Raw genomic sequence first — 16,475 nt, 5'->3', positions numbered from 1 at the left:
AGAAGTGAGGTCACAGGGCAAACTGTTGCCCCCCAAACTGGGGGGACAGACAGGCAGAAACAGAGAATCAGAACTCACCAGAGCAGAAACCCACCTGAGTAGGAGCCAACATTGTGTAGGAAAGCCTGATCAGTGATGGCAGGTTTCTGGAGGCTCAGTGTGGACAGGTCTGAGAGACAAAAGCTTCAGGGAGACCCTGTCACAGGGGGGCCCCCACACTTTGTGAGATTTGCCTTCAGGAACTCTATGGTTATCAGTGAAGATCAGATAAAAATTATTTCAGGCTCTGGGGAGGAAAAAAGTAACCATTTTGAAATATGCCAGAGCATTCTGTTCTCAAAAAGACTTGCCCCAAGAGAAGAACCTATGTTACCAGAACCTAACATACTGGAGTTTTATCGAAGTCTAATCAACCTGGGGGAAGGAAAACACTCAACTCCAGCCAGTCCAGCCTTTCACATGGGGAAAGGAAATACTCAACTATGGTCCCCCCAGTCATTCTGTATCAAAGAGGGTAAAAAAGGAAAAACTGAGAAGCACTTGTAAAGTTCACAGCCCAGGGCACAGACTAAAAGATAAAAGCCTAGAGCCTGATAATAGGACCACAGAATACTTTCCTTCCTCTTCCATTTTATGGCTACACTACTAAAAGCCTATTTACCAAATTTTCTTTTACCCCAGTAGATCAGGTCCAACTTAAAAAAAAAAAATTACTAAGCTTACTAAAAGACAGGAAACACAGTTTGGAAAGACAGAACAAGCATCAGAACTAGGCCCAAATATGGCAGGAATGTTGAAATGATCAATGAATTAAAAACTATATATATATACACACACACTTGGTTTATATATACACACAGATATATATGTATGTATGTATAGATAGATAGATAGATAGATAGATAGATAGATAGATAGATGAGAGGGGATTTATTAGGGAAATTGGCTCATGTAATTATGGAGACTGAGAAGTTCCACAACAGGCCATCTGCAAGCTGGAGACCCTGAGATGCTGATAGCATTGCTCAGTACAAGTTCAAAAGCCTTAGAACCAGGGAAGCCAATAGTGTAATTCTCAGTCTGAGTCTGAAGAGACTTGACAACCAGGGGTTTGCTGGTGTAAGTTCTGGAGTCCAAAGGCAAGAAAGCCTGGAGGTTTGATGTTAAGGGTAGGAAGATGGCGTCCCAGCTCTGAGATGGTGAGACAAAGAGAAAGAGAGAGAGAGAGAGAGAGAGAGAGAGAGAGAGAGAGAGACAAGGAGAGAAAGAGAGAGAGAGAGAGTTTGCCTTTCCTCTGCCTTTTTGTTCTATCTGGCCCTCTAACTGATAGGATGGTGCCCACCCACTTTGAGAGCAGATCTTACCCACTCAGTCCACAGACTCACATGCCAGTCTCCTCCAGAAACACACTTACAGACACACCCAGAAATAATGCTTTATCAGCTATCAAAGTAGTTCTTAATCCAGCCAAGTTGGCACCTAAAGTTAACTATCACAGGGCTCTAATGGAAAAGGTAGACAACATACAAGAACAGATGAGTACTGTAAGCAGAGAAATGCCAGAGATCAAAAACACTGTAACAGAAATGAAGAATGCCTTTGATAGATTTATTAGTAGATTGGGCATGTCTGTGAAAAGAATCCCTGAACTTGAAGATTTGTCAAAAGAAACCTTCAAAACGGAAAAGCAAAGAGGAAAGAGATAGAAAAAAAAACCCAGTATATTCAAGAACTGTGGGACAATTACAAAAGGTTTTACATACATGTTAACATACACATAATTAGAAGAATGGAAAGAGAAGAGAGAAAAGAATAAAAGAAATATTTGAAGCCATAATGCCTAAGAATTTTCCCCCAAATTAATGTCAGACATGAAACCACAGATCTAGGAAGCTCTTAGAATATCAAACAGAAGAAACAAACAAAGTACAAAGTTTAAATTACAGATCACTTGGTATTGTACATTCTAGGGGTTTTGACAAATGTATCATTAAATATATCCACCATTAGAGTATCATATGGAATAATTACATTGTCCAAAAAAATCCTCAGTGCTCTGCCTATTCATTGGGCTCAAGAATCTTCCTAACCCCTTTGGATGATGATGTGTTAGAGTACCTTTATCTACTGTAACAAATGTACCAGTCTGGTGCAGGTTATTGATAGTAGGGAGGTTATGCATGTGGGAACAGAGTATATGGGGACTCCCTGTATTTTCTGCTCAATTTTCTGTGAACCTAAAACTGCTTAAAGAAATCTATCTGTCTGTCTATCTATCTATCTATCTATCTATCTATCTATCTATCTATCTATCAATCATCTACCCATCTATCTATAAAACTCCCCCAGGAATTTCAATGTGCAGCAAGATTGGGGGGGACCAAAGTTATTTTATGGCATACAAAAAGCAGAAAAGAGTCATAGTTAATAGTGGTAACAGGCATGGTTAACAGGCTTCCAGGGTTCAAATCTCAGATCTGCAATTACCAACTGTGGAACCTTGGATGTTTACTTAAACTTTGTAAGCTTTTGTCTTTTTACTCATTAAATATGAACGTATTTACTTCACAGGTTTATTGGGAAAATGAAATAACACATGTGTGCACTTGTCCTTCAAGTTTCTTGCTTGGGTCTCTTCCAAGTGTACTTTCTTTCCTGCTCTAAAGCTCTTAAATAAACTTCCACTCCTGCTCTGAAATAAATAAATACATGAATAAACAACACATGTGAAGTGTTAGGCACTTGTCTTGCACATAGTAAGTCCTTAATAAATGCTAATTATCACATTCTGGAATCCTGTAATTATCATCACTCTCTCCACTACCCTTCCTGTCTACATAGGTTTTACTAAACTTCTTGTGGTTCTGGGAACGTGCTGGCCTCCTGCTCATGTTCAGACGATGTGTGCTTCTTCTATAGTCTAAACCACCTCCCTTTCCTGATTGTGTGTGGGATTCCTGTTTCTCCTCCTGCCTTGGCTCAGGCATGTTCCCTGGAGGAAGTTTCCCTGACTCCAGTGTGGATTGTTTATATTTGCTGCTTATCTTCAATCTGCTGCTCCACATTCAGTATCTACCCTTCTCTACCCTGAGGTTTATCCCCACAGCCAACCTCAATGGACTACATCAATGGGTTTCCTCACTCTGGCTGATGAATGAATTCAACCAATGGGAAGTCTTGGTAGGAAATCTGAGAAAAGGAGACGGACAAAGTCTGGGTACTTATTTCCCCCTTCCAGGGTTTCCTGGAGCTGTGAAGATTCAGTCACCTGAAAGTACTGCCCTTCATCACCCCCCAAAACACAATCTTGAATACCATAATCCCAAATATTGAAATCCTGAAAGACAAAAATTCCTAAAGATCAAAATCTCTAACATCTAAAAGCCAGAAAAATCACAGTTCCAAAAGAACAAAATCCTGAGTGTTGAAATCCTGAAAGCTGAGTTCTGGGGAAGGAGTTAGTGAATTTTCCATTAAACACAAGGTAGTTGCATCATTATTTGCATCAGGCTAGGCAAATCTATCACCTTACTATTGTCTTTATTTGAATTTGGCGGAAAATTCAGATAAGTTGGATTGACCACGCTACATAGCAATGACAAAAACCCCATTTAAAAATGAATCATTTTTCTGCATTGGCATTCCTTCCAACTGTTGAAGTTCCAGGAGCTTTTCATGAATTAAAGTTGCATTTGCCTGAAGAAACCAGCAAAGTTACTGACAGATTTGAAAACAGTTACACACACAGTAGAATAAGAAGACACACAAAGGTATTGCTGTTTGCACACTAGATTGTTTCTGCCAAATTTGTGGTCTTATATATGAATGCGTGCAGAAGGGATTTACGAATACCCAAAGCAACATAGAAGCATGGCATAGAAGATGAGAAAATTTAATAGGGAGTACTCATGTCCATTTATATCAAATCATAGAAGAATTAAAAAAAAAAAGTAGTGCCATATAGAAAATGAGTGTGAACAATTCTCCAAGGAGAGACACACCCTAAAAGATAAAAAGAAAACAGCTATTCAAGATGCAAGACTTCAAAATATCATGATCATAAAAGTCGGTCCACTCTTATGGACTACCTCCAAGCAATTGCCCATAATATGTAATATACCTTTACATACGTTGAATTTTTAAATTTTTGTTTTGTTTTGTTTTGTTCCCCTACTATTTTAAATTGTCACAATTTTTTTTGACAATTTGTTATGTATTCCATCTTTACATCATTTCCAATACTGGGGGTATAAATTGTGTAAAGACTTTTAGAGAATTCTAATTTGTTTTATGCATTTTTTGCAAATTTGACTCCTTCATTGACTTTGTCCATGTATGTAAAAACACTGAAACTTTCTCAGTAAATAAAGAGATGTCCTTTTTGTATATCTGCTTTCATGATAGATAACATTTCTCAAGATCTTAGCTCTTTGGTCAACTGCATATATGGTAGTAGTGGCCTAGTGTGGTTTTTTATTGATCTTGTCAAAATACTTAGATTGTGTGTCATAATATTTCAGATGACTGCAGTTATAAAGCTGGGTGCACACCATTACCAAGCATAGTGATATGCATTATATATTTTGCTTTTGCCTGACTTCCTTATGACTATGGTTCGTCTGCTCATACTGTTAATGTTTGTGTGACTGTCATTAGTATAGCTGAGTATTTACACTGACAAAAATGTTATTATTGTCTATTTTATCTTGTCAAGTGACCTATGAAGAGTTCTGTTGTGTTTTTATGTCTCCCAAATACATCCCCTTTTAAAATGTAAATAAATGTTTTTAAATAATTAAAACTTTTTTTTTTTTTTTGCAGAATTGTGTTTTCAGGATTTTGATCTTTCAGGCTTGTGATTTTTTGAATTTTAGACTTTAGGGATTGTGATCTTTCAGGATTTCAGCCTTCAAGATTATAGTGTTTGGGATTGTGTCGTTCATGATTATGGCCCAAACCCCTGGCAAAGAGGTCTGATTTCCCAATGCTGTCCTTGGATGCAGCTACTAGGCACCCTATCCTCAGAGCCCAGTGTTGGTCCTGGAGCCCCTGTGTAACTAGCTCTGGGTACTGTACTTTCCCTCACAACCTCCCTGCACTCTCCGCTGCCTTTGTAAATTGTCCCTTTATTAAACCACCTCAGATTACCCTAATCAGAGAGTGCCATCTCTCCTCTGCTGGGACCTTTCCTGTGTTCTTCTGGGGCCTCTATCCCTCCTCACTATCCATGGCGCCACACCAGTCCCTAGTTCGCAGCATATGAATGGGTTTAATTTCCAAATTTCTTTGACAGATGATAGCTGGAAGTAGAATCATCATGTCTCACAGAAACAATACCATCACTGGCACTGAATTTGTCAGATGAGGCCATCAGTGCCCATTTAGACCAAGTATAATTGAAATTTTACACCCAGCCATCCTCTCCCCTCCTGAAGGTGCCCAGAGGACTTGTGGTTCCCCTTCCCTCCCCACTTTCTGTAGCCCCCTGGACTCTTCTTGCTCCTCCCTTCACCTGCAGGGACTCAGCACTCACAGCTCACTTTCACCCTCAGAAAGTCCAGGATGGGGCCTCGGGAGGCAGGACTGGAGAAGAGTAATTCCCCCACCAAAGCAGATGCTCCTCTCATCTCTGCTGGGACCCTATCCCAACCCCAGTCCCAGCTCCAATGTTGAGTATTCAAATTCCCAGATCCATCCCATTTTGGTTGGAGGCGGGGAACAGGGGATGTTGCTAGATCAAACATAGGATGTTCAGTTAAATTTGAATTTTAAGTAAGCAACAGATAACTTTTTTAGTATCAGCTAAATATGTCCCATGCAATATTTGGGCATACTCAGGCTAAAAAAGTATTCATTGCTTATCTGAAATTCATATTCAACCCGGTGCCTGTATTTTTATTTGCTAAGTCTGGCAGTCCTACATCTCTTCAATCTTTTTTTTTTTTTCCTACTGTTCCCATTTCCACCTACCCAAATCCATATTTTGACACAAATACAATTCTTGAAAAAATGACTCGTATAGACTCTCTGATTTTCCTCTGACATTTAAGCAAATTGTTGAGTCTTTGTGTTCCGAATCTCCACGTGACACCAGTAAGCATCACATATTTTGAAGCCACTGACAAGATGTGTAGTGCTGGCATCTTCCTGCCTCCATTACTTTGCCTGTAGAATGAGGCTTGCAATTCCTAGCCCTGCTGTCACATAGTAAGTGTGCAATAAAGGCTCACTAATATTTTTAAAGCACGTATCTGTCAGTAACTCAGGGTGTGCGTGTAGAGGGTATGGAAAGAAGTCTTATTGCTCCCTATTAATAATAAACATATAACACACAGGTATCCTCCGAAGGACTACATCTGCATTAGGAATTAAACGGATCTTGTGGGGTTTTGTTGTTTTTTGTTTTGTTTTGTTTTGTTTTGAGACAGGATCTCACTCTGTTGCCCAGGCTAGAGTGCTGTGGTGCGATCTCGGTTCATGGCAGCTTCGACCTCCCAGGCTCAGGTGATCCTCCCACCTCAGCCTCCCATGTAGCTGGGACTTGTGATGCCCTTTTCATTCTGTCCCCAAGGACCATATAATTTGTTGGAGAAAATACATTCCGAATTTTCCCAGGAATAAATTATTCACTATACCACTCCTGATCAACCACTTCCTTCATGTCCTGGGAAATTTGGGGAAAAGATAGAAGGAGGGAAAGCAACTAAAGTCCCCCAGCCTCCATCTGTTCCTGGCCTTATGCTGTGCTCTTGGACTACATTATATGCAGTCAGTCCTCAAACAACCCTATGAGGTAGACATCATCAGCTCCATTTCACAATACAGTGTTGGGGGTCAGCGAGGGTAAGCAACTTGCTGATGATCACAAAGTTGCTAGGAGCAGAGATGGGATTTAAACAAGATTGCCTCATGGAAAACCATGAGCTCTGAAGGAGGGTGCAGGGCCTCCTGGTCTGTACTCTGTTGGTTGGCGGAGGGACTACTTGTCAAAGTCACTGGGTGGGACTAGCTGGCTTGTGATCTTCATCTGGGAAGAGAAGTATTGTATCCACGAATCATTTGGATTGGAAATGGCTTTGGGAGCCCTCTTGGGAGCAACTTATCATTTTCCCTGTGCTCTTTTACTTAAGAAGAGGATGGCAGGCCCACAGATTGTGAATGTGGACATCCTTTATTCTGGCTAATGACCTGCAGCCCTGGAGGTGTATGGGTGAGGGCTGGCACCCTGAGGTCCTGCACACATGGGCCACTTCCTCTTCTGGATGACACTTGGATCAGTTGGAAGCTCTCAAAATGAGGGATAGATGTCTTTTCATACTTCTGTATAAAGAGGGGAGACTTCATGTCACTCTCTGACATGTATCAGAAAAGGCTTCTATGAAGGTGAAGGCAGGTCTCAGTCACTCTTGCTCTTTCTGCTTTCCTCTGCCTCTTTCTGTCACCCTTTAGTCTGAATGCTCTGTATGAGATTCCTAAAAAACAAAGAGTTCTTAAAGCATCAAGATTTATTGGAATATAAAAAAATTCATGAAGACAATAGCATTTGCTATTTCTTCTTTATGGTGGTAGCCACAACTGTGATTGATAGTCGAATTGATTTTCTGTTAATAGCACAGTCTGACTATAAGGTCAGTGAAAGCATGAACTTCACATTCTGTTTTCTCCACTGCATTTCCAGCACCCAGCACAATTCATTTACTCATGCATTCAATATGTATTTATGAGGCAACTATTATCTGCATGTCACTGTGCTAGGTAAGGTGAAAAATAGTTCTTATTCTATTCTAGGTACAAATAAAAATAGGTGTTGGTCTCTGCGCTACAAAAGCATGTAGTCTAGTAGGTGAGACACATACATGAATAAGTATCTCAAGGAGAGGAAAAAATGTGTCTCCAAAACTAAGAGGAGAGAGTAAGAGGAGAAAGGAGAATCAGGAGGTATCACAGTGTGATGTCTGTGTGACAGAGAAGAAAGGGAAGGGCCCTTTAGATGATCACCAAGTTGCTGCAGAATGGGGTGTATGAGACAGAGAGAGGGAAAGATAAAGCTGGAAACCTGGACTGAGACCATATTAGCAATGGCCTTGTATGTCCCACAAAGGAGTTGAGACTTTTCCAACCAGGTGAAGGAGGGGAATAAAAGCTTTCACACTGAGGAAATGAGCAGGTCAGATTTGTTCTCAGTGTGTGGGATGAAGCAGAGTGTGTTGGGTGTGTGTGGAGAGGGGAGTGTGGTGACTTCACAGGGCCAGAGATGGCGACGAGGGCCTGACAGAAGCAGTGCCAGTGGGATAGAGAGGAAGGCCTGGATAGCAGTGACATGTCCACGGCAGAGTGGCAGAACTTCCCATTCCTGTAGGTAAAACATGGGAAGGGAGGCAGAGGAATGAGTTGAGGATAATTCTGAGTTTTCTAGCTTGGAAGATGGGGTTGATTGGAGAAAAGAAATAAAGGGGCCAAAATTGATTTGGCACACATTTAGTTTGTGTTGTGGACCCTGTTAGAATAGATTAAATTTGCAGTGGCTCCTATTAGAGGAGAAGCAAGGGGCTAGGGATCTCAAGCAAATGGGAGAGTGCATTCATTGTAAGAAGGTAAGTTCAACAGGAGAGCCACAGGGGGCACTGACATTTAAGGAAGAAGCAGAAGAATGCGAAGAAGAATGGGAAAGAATAGTCAGAAGTATGACAAGAGAAAGAAAAAAATGGTGTTCCCAAGTCTCTAGGAGGCAGTAATAGCATCAGAGGCCCAGATTGTGAGTTCATACATTCTTTTCTAAGGAAGGTGGTCTAGAACTGTGGTAGGTAGAATTTCAGGTGACCGCCCTAGGATATCCATGTTCTAATCTCTAGAACCTGTGAATGTGTGACCTTACATAGCAAAAGGAATTTGGTGGGTTGAATTAAGGCTAAGGACCTTAAAACAGAGACATTATTCCGGATTGTCCAGGTGGGCCCTAAAAGGGAGTTGGGAGGCAGAAGAAGGAACCAGAGAGATGTGATGATAGAAGAAGAGGCAGGAGAAATTCAAAGAATGGGCAGGACTTGACCCACCATTGCTGGATTTAAAGACAGAGGAAGGAGGCCCTGAACCAAGGAATGCAGGTGGCTTCTCAGAAACTGAGAACAGCTCTCAGCTGACAGTCAGGAAGGAAGCAAGACCTCGGTCCTACACCTACAAAGACTGAATTCTGCCAACAACCTGAATGAAGCAAGAAACAGATCCTCCCAACAGCCTCCAGAGGGGAACACAGTCTTCCAGACACCTTGATGTTAGCTTGAGTCTCAGGTCAGACTTCTGACCTACAGACTTGTATGATAATAATTTGTGTGTTTTAAGCCAGTAAGTTTCTGGTAACTTGTTATGGTAGCAAAAGGAAACTAACACAGAAACTGAAGTGGGCCAGGTTCCTTACCTGGTCCCTCTTTCTTGGCCTTTTCCTTAGATGGCAGTGGCCCCTGGATCTGTTATTGGGACTCCTTTTCCTCCCCTCTCATATTTTTTGTTCAAACTAGACCCAAGACCCAAATCTAATTTCAAGGGCAAAGAAAAAAATTAAAGCAAATATTGCAATTTGTTGGGCTGTGGGTCAGTCTTGTCCCTAGCTAAGTTTTGTTTTAACTGTAATGTTACAGACATTTTTAATTTCTCACTTTTTTCCTTCCTTCCTTCCTTCCTTCCTTCCTTCCTTCCTTCCTTCCTTCCTTCCTTCCTTCTTTTTTTTCCTAAGTAGAAGCTCTGGCAATACTAGGTTGGCTGACTTGAGCGGACTGTCTCTGACCCCTTTGGGACACATTCTCCAGTTCACCGCAGTCTCTACCACTTCCTCCTATCTCTCATGGACTGCTTTATTCATTTATACACCCTGCCTGTATTCTACAGGTGACTGACTTAGTGACACTAGCCTAACTGGCATTAGAACATGTTAGATCTGGGATCTTTGAAGGGAGCATGCAAAAAACTGAAAGAAGCAATCACCAAGACTTAATGAAGGAGAAGATTTTTTTTTTTTCCAACTCAGGGATGACCTATTAAGTACCGTGAATCCTTTTAAATAACATGTTTGTGTGTTTGTATACCTACACATGAGTGTACCCATGGTGAATGTGGAGACAAAGATAATTAAGAAATAGGAAGATGGGGCAAAGATCTAAGTTCAAATGGATCAGGAAAAGTACCTTTATTTTCCTTAAGTGGGGCCCATCTATTGCCAAGATGCAGGTTCAGCCATGTCCCACTCCAATGTGAGTGTATTTCAGTATGTGACCATGAGTTAGTATTTTGCTAGATCCTCGTCAGTCACCTTGTTGCTGGCCTAACATCCCCTCTAGTCTCATGCATGGGGCTTGTGACTTGCTCCTTTTTGATGAAGCGCTTCCCTGTTACCTCAATTTCACTAACTGAGCTCTTCTTTGTTCCTTACCTGGGTTCTTGCTTTAGTTTTTTGCCTGATTTTTAGGAAGTGGGATTCTGTTTCATGCCCACTCTTCCTTCTATTAATTGCAGTCCTGTTCTAAAGCTCTAGCCCTGATAGGGAAGGGAAGTCTCATATCCTTTTGTCCAGGCCTTCCTGTCTTGCTAGGCCTTCTCCCAGGGGCCCAGGGGGCTCTCCACACCTGACCTTTCTTCAGCCTCCTCTAGAGTCACATCTGCCTACAGTCTGCCTGGATCTCCTGCAATCACAGCCCCACCAGGTGACCTCAGAGTCTCAGGCATTCACGAGCTCTGCTCCAACAGCGCCTTTTTCACCCTTGTGAAAAGTCTGGGAAATAAAAAACATCGGCACAGCAGGAAGTTTTGGCTGGAAATTTGAAAGGATTCTCCAAAAAGCTTTCCAGCCCTTTCCTGTTCTGTAACCCACAGAGATGACAAGCCAACCTCACCGCAGTGACCTCAGGTGGAGGGCTTGTTTAGGAAATTCTGACTCATTTTACTTCTGATTTTTTTTCTCAAAGGAGAGAAAATAGGCCTATTCATTTAAAATTATGACAACAGTTTAGGGATTTAGGTCAAAAACCTTAAAGGTTTTTAATCTACTAGTTGGCAAATGAACAGAACTCTCAGAAAGAACTATTCTTTTTGTGCATGAAAAGTTGCGTAAATGGTTGGCATAGAACAAAAACAGGACAAAAAATCAGAAATGGTGTGTTCTAGTCCAGATGCTGCCATTTACTGCCCAGTAATCTTGGGAAAGTCACTTACCTTCTCTGTGAGTCAGATTCTTTAACTGTTTAAAAATAAATGATTTCTGACATGGTTGCCCACAGGGTTGTTGTGAGGACTTACTGAGACAATGGGTGTGAGTCACTGTCTAAATGAGAGATCCTACCATTAAAAGACACCATCTGTCCCTGCTGATAATTATAGCACCTTGCTCCTGATTGCCTTCAGTGATCTCTACATCCATTTCATGGGATTCTTTAACAACCTGAGCCAGGGTTTGCACACAGCCGCGAAGCTGTGGAGCAAGACCTAGAGCCCAGGTCTCCCGACCCAGCTCACTGTGGAAAGAAGTGCTTCCTCTCATGCTCTGCCCAAGTCTTACCCATTGCAGTCTGGTCCTGCCATATCTGGGCTGTCACCCCATTGCCCTTCTTGATCATTTCTGGGGAAGATGGCACCGGGGCCTTTCATTTTTGAGCAGAAAAGGTTCTGTCAGTGTTAGGAGGCCTCTGAGAGATGATTTGCCTCTGCTGGGGATCTGGTTTGATTACTTCTTCTCTTTTTTGGTGTAGGATAATTTTTGTCTGAAGGGAGAGAGAACAACCAGTTATCACAATTATGATGCAGTAATTGAAGTTGTGTTCTCTGTTGGTTTGTCGCTGTCATTTCCTTTAGGAATGGCAAGAGCCAAAACTGAAACCTTCAGGCTTCAGAATAGGGCTTCTCACATTCTTAATCTCACCTTCCCCAAGGTCTTATAAACTCTGAAGCCATGCATTGCTTTTCCAGTGTAAAGAGCTTCAAAGTATCTGGTTTGTCTTCTGGGCACTGGCACTGGCACTGGCAAATAATGCCTGGGCAGCTCCAAGTCCCTGTTGGAAGGGCAAGTCTGGAAACAGGCCTGATAAGTGACATGGCTGGCAAGGACACCAGGCCTGTCATTCAGAGGCTGCTGTCTACCACTTTGGCCCTCAAATAACTCTTTGGCACTCATCAGCTATGGTTTTCATGACCCCTGGGGATTCTCTCAGAGCCCTAATTTAGCATCAGTTTCACTTGGAAGCTTGTGCAGAAGTGAGTTAAGCTGAAGCAGATTTTAACAGACTCAAGTCCCTTCTGTTCTTATTGCCAATATCCTGCCAAGCAGAAGAACAGATCTTCTTTCTTTCCCACCTTATGCACCCTGCCCTGAGCAGCCTGGACTATTTGGAAAGCTGGCAATAAAAGATCATCTGAATAAAGAGAATGTAGGATACATATACACAATATAATACTAATCAGTTATAAAAAGATAAAATCATGTCTTTTGCAGCAACATAGATGGAACTGGAGACCATTATCTTAAGTGAAATAACTCAGAAAAGGAAAGTCAAATATTGCATGTTCTCAGTTATAAGTGAGAGCTAAATAATACGTACACCTGGACATAGACAGCAAAATAATAGACACTGGAGACTTGGAAGGGTGCAAGAGTGGGAGGTGGGTAAGGGATGAGAAATTACCTAATGGGTACAATGTATACTATTTGGATGCTGACTACACTAAAACCCCAGACTTCACTACTTCCCGATATATCCATGTAGCAAAACTGCACTTGTACTCCTTAAATCGACAAAAATTAAAAATACAAATCAAAGATCATCTGGGACACTTCCACAGCAGTAGTATTCTATTGAAAAGTGGGTCAGAGACTCCAACTTCTTAAAAGTGCTTGTCCTATTGGAGGTGAGAAAAGACCCCCACAGAGAAACACCTCCTTAACTTCCCGCCAGAGGCAGCAAGTTCAGTTTCTAGGTTCTGCATGCTGAGGAGAGGCAGGGTATGAGGCTAGTCTCTGGAAAGTTTATACCATCTCCCATTGCATGCTTGGACATAGCAGCTCTGAACTGAAGAAGAGGATTCCCAGCTCATGCCTACCCCTGGACAGGATGCAGCTGTATGGCAGATACCACGAGTCTTGGCTGAGTAAGGTTGCTTGATGAAGCTAAAGAGAAATACAGAGAAAAACTGCATCAGAACTCATGACACAGACCCAGTCACTGAAAGGTCTCCAGCCTGGAGGACCATGCCGGGAGGGCTTCCATGGACACCTCCAGGGCAGGGGTTGGAAAGTGAAGGTAAAGCAGGCCTGTTCCAGGGATATTCAGGAGACCTGGTTTCTACACTGCAATTTGTGTGTGTGTGTGTGTCCCAGGAGACCTTTCGGCTGGACACGAAGGCCATGATGTCAATCACATAGACCCAGGGAAGTAAAATAGGAGATTAGGGTGGATGAACACTAGAATCACAAGACTTTAGGACTGTTTGGAGCCTATGGATCACAGGCAGTGTTCCATAGTGGCCTCCCCCCTGAAGCAATGAGGAAACATGTACAAATGGGCAGGTCAGGTGCGCTGGCATTTCATGCCTGTGAGATGCAGAAAAGCAGTATTTCCAACTTCTTCCCCTAATAGAAGCTGGCAGTTGGGATAGAAAGGGAAGGTTTGTTAGGAGAGACCATGTGGAAACAAAGGCAGGGTTAGTGTGTGGGAGTGGGGTTGTCTCCTTAAGACTGAAGATGGGGAAGAAAAAGGATATAATATGGCCTCAGTATGTGAGATTAGAACTGAAGGGTTTGTGACAGGGAAGAGATGCATAGCAGGAGCCTCCAGGAAGCAGGAGGTATGAGATGGTGTGTTCAAACCAGCAGTTAGTCTCAGTGTGAGGGAGAAGTGACAACTAGGACATTGTGATAGTCTCTTAATAAAGATCATACACCATGCCTGGAAATGAGGAGTCAGCAGAGATACAGAGAAGCTTAAGGTACCTGCCTTCCTGGGGTTATGAAAACCAAGAAGATAGAATTATTTAGATGAGAGTTGCCCACAGAGCCATGGAAGGAGGTCAGGAGACACAATTTTCACCTCCTCTCTGACACTCACAAACTATGTGATCTTCAGCAAGTTACTTCACATTTTGGGGGTCTCAGTCTCTTTATGGTCAATAAGGGGATTGGTCAAGCTGTTTTTAAAGTCACCCTCTGATTGAGTAGCAAACTTTTGCTGCCAGTGGGGATCCAATTCCAACTCACAATTTTGAACTGAACTTATTGCTTCCCGTTGAGGCTGCAACCACTCAATACCTCTGAGCAAGGTGAACCTTAAGATGGCATTGTCTCCTGGGGAAGGACAAAAACAAGCATTAAAAACACTTGCAACAACTCTTACTGAAATAAATCTTTCTAAGTAAGTAATAAAGCTCTTGTTTAACACACCTTAGATTACAAAATGTTAATGATAAAACATTATCTAAATCTAAACCTTTGTATGTGAAATGCTATGGTTTGAATGTCACCTCCAAAACTCATGTTGAAGTTTAATTGCCACAGAGATGGTATTAAGAGACAAGACCTTCAAAAGGTGATGAGGCTGGCCGGGCACAGTGGCTCATGCCTGTAATCCCAGCACTTTGGGAGGACGAGGCGAGTGGATCACCTGAGGTCAGGAGTTTGAGAGCAGCTTGACCAATGTGGCGAAACCCCATCTCTACTAAAAATACAAAATTAGCTGAGCATGGTGGTGTGTGCCTGCAGTTCCAGCTATGTGAGAGGCTGAGGCAGGAGAATGGCTTGAACCCAGGAGGTGGAGATTGTTGTGAGCCAAGATCACGCCATTGCACTCCATTTCCAGCCTGGGCAATAAGAGCGAAACTCTGTCTCGGAAAAAAAAAAAAAAAAAAAAAAAAAAAAAAAAAAAAAAAAAAAAAAGATGATGAAGCCACGAGGGGTCTGCTGTCATGAATGGATTATTGCCATTATCATGGGAGTGGGTTTGTTATAAAGGTGAGTTCAGCCGTCTCTTGTTCTCTCTCATACTCTCTTGCCCTTCTGCCTTCCACCATGGGGTGATGCAGCATAAAGTCCTTTGCCAGATGTTAGTGTCATGCTCTTAGACTTCCCAGTCCCCTGAATCATGAACCAAATACATTTCTTTCTTTATAAATTACCCAATATGAGGTATTTTGTTTTAGTAACACAAAATGGACTGAGACATGAGATCAAGGATGTGAGGCTGAGAGAGGGGAGCACCATGCTCAAGGTCTCGCAACTTGTACATGATGACTCTCTGATGCTGTTCCCAGATTCACAGACCTGATTTCTTTGGTTTTCAGAACTTTCCCCTGAAAGACATTCAGCCTTGTCCTCACCAGCCACTGACCTGTTCACTATCCTCTTCCTTGTTAAAATTCCCTTGTGCTCAAGTACCAATCACAGCTGTATGACAGAGATACATTCTGAGAAATGTGTCATTAGGTGATTTTGTGGTTGTGTGAATATCATAGAATGTCCTTACACAAACCAAATGGCAGAGCCCACTACACACTCAGGCTTTATGGAATAGCCTATTGCTGCTAGGCTACAAACCTATAGAGCAAGCTACTGTACTGAATGCTGTTGCAATTGTGACCCCATGGTATTTGTGCATCTAAACATATCTAAACATAGCAAAAGTGCAGTAGAAGTACAGTGTTATAATTTTATGAGATTACCATTGTATATGTGGTTTATTATTGACTGAAACATGTGGTGCATGGCTGTGTGTGCGTGTATATGTGTATATATATATATATATATGCATATTTATTTTTTGTGAATTCATACATAAGTAAATATGTGTATGCTTTCATATATCTGCTTTTATATATATATGTCAGCTTTCATAAAAATTATATGTACATAAAAACATATTTATCACATTAAAACTATATATGCAGGTTTTAATGTTGTCGCTTAATGCTATAAAATAAATGCTTTCTAAATGGGAAGGTTTAATGGAGATAGAGCAGGGGGCTTCTTAAGCAGCAGAAAAGCAGATCATCCTCTCCATGTACCCTCAACATAGACTGTGACCGGCATGCACAGAGGTGTCCCGGAGTTATTGCTGGGGAGAGGTACCCTCTGCTAGCACTGCTAGTGACAGATAATTCATGCTTTACCCTGAGTCCTCTGTCTCCCTGAGGTCCAAGTAAATGAGCTGTCCCGGCTCCAGCAAACACCCTGGAGGAAGCCTTGAATTTGGCCCCTTGGGTCCTTGCTTTCTCTTCGCAAGTCTTGGTTGCTAGAGAATGGGGCTGTGAGTCATGGTGGAGCTTACCTCCACTCGAGAAAGGATACTTCTCCGTAGATTTAGGAGGGCTTTTTCTGTCCTTGAACTTCTTCCCCCTGTACTGTAAGTAAGAGCGGGTCGCCTTCCAGAAACAAAACCTGTGGGAAGAAAGGCTTCTGGTCACAGGAGGGAACCCCCAGTGGAGGGGGCTGGAGCACCGAGCACAGG

At 42.2% G+C, this 16,475-nt stretch overlaps 1 protein-coding gene across 8 annotated transcripts in view; it reads right to left on the bottom strand.

Moving 5' to 3' along the window:
* Positions 1-2,365: 2,365 nt before the first annotated feature.
* Positions 2,366-16,475, bottom strand: part of LOC105484552 (regulator of G protein signaling like 1) — a 108,826-nt gene continuing 94,716 nt past the window's right edge. For 4 of the 8 annotated variants that reach the window (XM_071076659.1, XM_024793684.2, XM_011746274.2 and 1 more), the window contains 4 exons: positions 16,296-16,405; positions 14,234-14,320; positions 13,081-13,147; positions 11,548-11,747 (listed from right to left, as the gene is read on the bottom strand). In XM_071076659.1, coding sequence (XP_070932760.1) covers positions 11,711-11,747; positions 13,081-13,147; positions 14,234-14,320; positions 16,296-16,405 — 301 coding nt within the window. In that variant the 3' untranslated portion in view covers positions 11,548-11,710. Of the gene's footprint in view, positions 2,693-7,150; positions 7,473-11,545; positions 11,748-13,080; positions 13,148-14,233; positions 14,321-16,295; positions 16,406-16,475 lie in introns of those variants that run through there. The other 4 variants (XR_011611714.1, XR_011611704.1, XR_011611709.1 and 1 more) reach the window with 4 other exon arrangements.

This window comes from Macaca nemestrina, chromosome 1 (genome assembly GCF_043159975.1).
Source record: "Macaca nemestrina isolate mMacNem1 chromosome 1, mMacNem.hap1, whole genome shotgun sequence".
In the NCBI taxonomy this organism is placed as follows: domain Eukaryota; kingdom Metazoa; phylum Chordata; class Mammalia; order Primates; family Cercopithecidae; genus Macaca; species Macaca nemestrina.
The sequence above is the reverse complement of the archived record's forward strand: the minus strand, read 5'-3'. Positions and strand labels throughout refer to the sequence as shown.